Here is a 6,000-nt window from a genome sequence, read left to right as displayed (position 1 = left end):
GATTACAAAACAAAGTCAACGCAAATGCACAAATAAAGGTAAATAATGTCACAAATAATGTCACAAATAATGTGTAATGCAGAACATTTTTGCTGTGAACATGTGAAATTTGCCTTATTCCGTATTCCATGCTAGCAAAAAAAAATTTTCGAGCGAAAAAATAGCTGAAAACGGAAAAACATCCTGAGAGTAATCTAGCTGCAGATGAGTGTTTCTCAGGTGCAGTGAACCCAGCTTTACACCCCCGAAAATGTTTTCTTCAACTTCAATTTTCAGTTCAAATTAATCATTTTAGGTGTAACAAGTTGATCCCATCGTTCACTTTAAGGCTCGTACACACTGGGACGCTTTTCGTTTGCGTTTATTGTCGGCGCTTTACGAGACATTTTTCCGCATTCAAACCCAAGCGATTTTCACTGGCGTCAAGCAGAAGAGTATGCAAAATCACTCCTTGACGTTAGTTGGCGCTACACAACTTCTGACACCCTGCTTATAACACAGAAGAAGAGGAAGAGAGGAAGTTCACAGGCTTACTGGTGACTCGAACAAGCATGATTGGTTCAAGTAGCAGCTCCAGCTCTAGCGATGAAGAAATGATTATTGTTCACCAGTGCAATAAGCAGCTCCACGTTCATATCGCCTCTGGGTATCTTCTTCAATGTGCGCTCGCATTGACAGTTTTGCGCTTGATCGCCTCCAAGTGCTGTTTACTGTAACTTCAGCAGCTCCTTGCACGTGAACAAAAGCGCCAATCTGATTGGAGGAGAAAAAAATGGCGCTTTTAAGCCTGCCATTTTGCACGTTGATGTGCACGATCACACTGGCGCCCTTTATTTAGTCATGAGGCGTTAAACGTCAATGGAAAACGCAAGCAAAAAAACGTCTTGGTGTGCACGGGCCTTTAGACTTTAGCACCAGGTCTGAATATCGAAAAAAACAAAAACAGAATCCTTAAAGGTGCAACAGGTGATTTGTCCACAGAAACAATTTTTGTTATGCTGGTTAAACGTCTATTCACATTCTGATTTAATGCAAATTTATTTATATGTTTTTAAATGTCCCATGGAAGACGAAGGACCAAGAAAATTTCGTCCAATCAAAATGTTTCATCCGAACATAACGAGAGGCTGTCCTAATGTACCTGCCCGTCAAAATATGTAATTTCATACCTCTTAGCATCCTGTTTGCACAGAAAGGCGCATTTATGGACGCAGTTCAGGGAGAGAGTAGCGGGCAAACATCAACAACATACCTTTTTTTTTTTTTTAAGTTTGGCTTTGTAATTACTAACTGTACTTTCTAACTGTAAGGATTTTCTCTGGTGAATCTTACATGATGTATTGCAGTGATGTGGTTTAGTGCGCATTCATGTAGAGTGGAGATTTTCAGGGTTCAACATAGGCTAACATTAGCATTTTCCAAGATCTCCTATTGCACCTTTAACCTGTAAATATTTTGTTGTGCACTTTGTGGTTCTGAAAGTAAGTAGTGGAAACATTACCAGATACTTGAGAGAGACATTTGAGAACCAATTTGTCACTATATTTTCTTTAAGGGACCTAGAACTGATAACTCAATCATACCCGAATGTCCAATGATCAAATTATAATGCTCTATAACCATGTTTAAGGCTTGAATTGAGTTGAAAGAGATTCACTCTCTCGTGAACTTTGTTGCATTGTATTGCTCAGATATAGTTCATGAAAATGCTTAGTGATCTTGTTAAGGCAAATCTTGCAAGGGCAAATGCCCACCAACCAGAATCTTAGCTAAAATCTGTTCGAGGTGAAAGCTCACTGTGAATAAACAGAGTGCTGGTGCTACAAGAACATGTTGATGGTCGACACAGTATCCACATCCAGCATGTCTCAGTGGCACAGTATGGCTGCGTTAACATGTTGCTGATGCCTACTTTGTCGAAAAGTGTTGAATCCTTGCCTATTGGGATTGGTCAGTACGCATGGACCAACAGTGGTTTAGGTTACCCTGTACTATGTTAAACTGACCATTGGTGAGACAAACTGCATAGTGCCAGCAAGTCTGTCTATGAAGTAACTGGGGGGTAAACTTACATGCATATAACTATGACACCTCTTGTCCTAACTGTTTCTAACCATTGTTAATTATTCTCATGGATTAAATGCTCAACCTCAGGTTATGGTTCGATAACTGAAAAATCAGATGCAAAAATATATCAAATGTGCAGTCCTGCCAGTTATCAGTGGCAGGCACTCAGATTACCTTACACTTAAAAGTACATGCTGCCTAGTCTTGCCACTTTCTCCAAATGCATATGGCCCTATCTTATTTGGAATTCAAGAAATAAAATGCGTAACCTAACTGATCAGGTTCCCTTTAAATACAATTTGTTGGCAATTGTTGACATTTTCAATTTTTGTCATACCTTGCTAAGACTGCACTAGTGGAGATGGATTGATAGTGTTGCGTAAAAGATCTGGTCTACCTATTAAATTCATGTCTAAACATTATAGATTAAATTAGTAACTAACTACTCTGCTTTTAACCTTTTAACGGCAAAGCATTGCAGCATCTTGAATGCCTACTGGGACTTGTAACTAGTCAAGGCACCCCATAACACTCACAATAATTAGGGTTACTCATGAAGATCACTCGGACCTCCGTCCACGTTTAGTGCAGATTTGCGCATAACTTAACTGCTACACTGTGCATGTCTCACTTTGCACTTGAGAGAACTTGCTCCCTTGCACAAGTGTGGAAAATAACAAATAATAACACAACAAATGGATATCCCCCTCCAACATGCTTCTGTCGTCATCTGCTGACAATTAACACTGGACCTCGGAAGTACTTTGAGGTAAATCCTGTCCCTTCAGTTATCCCTGATTCGGTTGTTTTCTTAATGAAATGAGTGATCTCTGTTGGAGATTTGGTGGTTGGTTCACACTTTTGCAAGTGTCAGAGGTCTGGTAGGGGTTCGAGAGCCAAGGGACTCCGCTGAGCTCTGAGGTCTGAGGCCTGCTCAGATCATCATCCCCAGGGGACTCAAACTAGTCCAGGGCTCTCGAGTTTCCCAAACATCGCCGGACGGACCTCCTCGCTTTTAAATGTCTCTTTGCCCAGTTTTTCAGCAACTCAGTTCTCATGCACATTCTCGAGAACTGATCCAACAAGCATCTGTTGGGTTGCGTCTACTCAGCCAAGCTATACTGAGCATTGAGACATCTAGCGACTACCGGAATGAATATGCATGTAGATGAATTGATAAATGGATTTGAGCGGGAGTGTGTGGTCACCTGGAGGTCACCTCAGTGAAGCCGAGGTAAATTATAATGAGGCGAAGCCCCTTGAGCAAAGGTGAATCAGAGGCAAATGCTAAAAAGAAAAATGGATTATAGGCCTTTTTGGTTGTCACTTCAGTTCATGGCTTTTATCGTACATGTCATTTTGCCCCGAAAAGACTCAGAAGCTTGTTTTTTTTGTTGTTGTTTTCTTTTTCCTGATTATGCTGATGTCATTCATCTTTGAGATTCAATCCCAAGATGCAGAACGTCAGAGCTGTGGGTGGGTCTGCAGTGCTTAAAGTGAAAGGTCAAAGATCAAGGGTCGTTCGGCCCTCTTTCACTGATTGATGAACTGAGGACACATCCTTCAGGTTTCAGACAGGCACATTTTAGAGAAACGAAAAAGATCAGCGTATATCATTCTCGGGATGGATCACTACAATGACTCAATATGTACAATATCAGATCACACTATGGTCAGAGTGGTCGACTTAAACATGTAACAGATCAAAAAAACATGGTCACATCCCCTCGAATACACAGTAATCTCTTCTTTCCTTATTTTGTACAGTTTTCACATAGTTGATGGACTAACTTCAAATCCGAGATCTAAAGAAACGTTACAGCTCACTAAGGGGTCCTCTCCAATCCGAACAACATAAATCTTCACAAGATGTTTATGAATACTGTATCAATAGAACAGATGAAAATGCACTAGGAACAAGAGTAAAGAAAGAACAACAATACTACCTGACCATGTCAATAAGGCTACCCAATGAATGAATGAATAAATGTATTCTTCTCCCCCCTCCCCCATTTTCTTAAATTCCCAATGAATGAAGCATACCAGTGGCTTATTATCTATTAATGAACTACCTCTAGAACATGTTTAAGTGACGCCCTTCAGAAATACGATTATATCTTTAGCCCACAATCAAAAGAAAAGAGAATCTGCCAAAAGGGAAGAGAGAAAATGAAACGTACTGACTCTGGGCAGGGTGCATTGGTTAAAACTCAAGATGGCCGTCCAGTGTAAACCATTGACCAGAGCTGAGGTCCGATAAAGAGAACGCTTTGTCACTTGCAAAATCAAGGAATGACACTTAATTCCAAAAGAGGTTGCTGTACAGTGTAGAAACGCACGATTCCGTGAGTCTCTTCCATGGGTCTGGGGGAAAGCGAGGGATCGGGTTTAGGGTCCTGCTCTGCTGACGCCCCAAAATGCACAAGCCACGTCTGATTTCATGAGCTGCGGTTGAGATAACAGTTTCAGTAAAAAGCAGATGAGACGTTCAGATGTGGCCTTTTTCTCTTGCGATCTTTTCTTTTAGCAAAAATATCATGCAGTTCTTCAGTTCCGCACCCTCGAACGGGGGACTGGTGCTTGCTATTTGTCATTTGTTTCAGAAGGAAAAGAAATTCAAAAACTTGAAATGTTTCTCTTGTATTATTCTTAAACATTCAAGTCATTCTATATAATATTTGTTTTTTTGTTTGTTTTTTACATCAGAAAAGTCCTTTAGGTTTTACACACGCATGTGTGTGTGTATATAGAAATATAATATATAGAAATATGCATATACATATGTATCAACTTTTCATATATGTGTACACATATTTACCAATTGTATCAAAGCCAATTTAATGTGCTCTCAAAATATGGCCCATGTTTCCTAAGGGAACGCGTATCAATTCACATAATACAACCAATAGATAAGGTTGAAGAATCCAAAAGTGATAGGAAAAATGATCCGGGACCACTTGTCAATGGTGCTAACATCCGTCAAGTTGGGAATTTTGAGCTTCAGCTTGGACGAGCGCCTCCTTAGCCGGCAGTTGGCACGACTGCGCATGGCACTGCGGTCCAACGAGTGGTGGCTGAACCCATCCCTTGAACCCATGGGCTTGCGGAACTGCACTCCGGAGCTGTCAAAGGACATGACGGAGTTCCGTGAGTCACTGACGCTGCTGCCCACGTCGGACGGCATCACCTCATTGTTCATCTCCAGTGTGGTGAGAAGAATGTTTCCGTAAGCGTCCACCTTGGGGATAATAACAAAACAGAGAGAGACACGGGGGTCACAAGGAGTCACTGGAAATTGACGGTCATAAACAGCCACAAACAGCAACCTTTCATGCAGATGCAATGACGATGGGATGCCACAGTTGTAACAAACTTTAACTTCACAAGACTTCATTCAGAATGCGATGGCTGACACACACACAGTGACTAATGAGCATATTTGATAACACGTTACTTAAAGGGGGTGTTCATGAGACTGTCATGAAACCTTTATAATCGTGGCATGGCACATCATGGATATCAAGACTTTATTCATGCTTATGACAACTCATTAAGTGTCATTAGCTCAGTTATGTCATTTTAAATGTAAAGGTGAGATCGTTTAGGATGTATTTGTCATGATGACTTGACATTATCAAGACAACATGACTTGTCATAAACCTGTCATAAACATGATTGTTATGAGGCTATTATAATTGTGTTATCAATTATAAAACAGCATCTTTAATATTTGCCTTGACCTCAACTATAGTGGTCAACCCAGGCTCATTCAGAGAACGTAGTCCCGTGGACGTTTCTGGAGACCGCGAAATACGTAGCCGGGGGTACGTACGGCTGCATTAATTTTTTTAAGCGAACGGTGCGGGGCGGTGTGACGCAGTTCCTTTCGGCGCTTGCCGGCTGGTCAGCCGACCGCTCGCCTCCGTGTGGAGG

General features: G+C 41.2%; 1 protein-coding gene across 1 annotated transcript in view; it reads right to left on the bottom strand.

The window, feature by feature from the left end:
• Positions 1-1,318: 1,318 nt before the first annotated feature.
• The window catches only part of gabrb4 (gamma-aminobutyric acid type A receptor subunit beta4), a 111,607-nt gene continuing 106,925 nt past the window's right edge, over positions 1,319-6,000 (bottom strand). The window contains exon 10 of the mRNA XM_056446443.1: positions 1,319-5,305. Within this exon, the coding sequence (XP_056302418.1) occupies positions 4,952-5,305 (354 nt within the window). The 3' untranslated portion in view covers positions 1,319-4,951. The remainder of the gene's footprint in view (positions 5,306-6,000) is intronic.

The sequence above is a fragment of the Danio aesculapii genome, chromosome 21 (assembly GCF_903798145.1).
Source record: "Danio aesculapii chromosome 21, fDanAes4.1, whole genome shotgun sequence".
In the NCBI taxonomy this organism is placed as follows: Eukaryota; Metazoa; Chordata; class Actinopteri; order Cypriniformes; family Danionidae; genus Danio; species Danio aesculapii.
The sequence above is the reverse complement of the archived record's forward strand: the minus strand, read 5'-3'. Positions and strand labels throughout refer to the sequence as shown.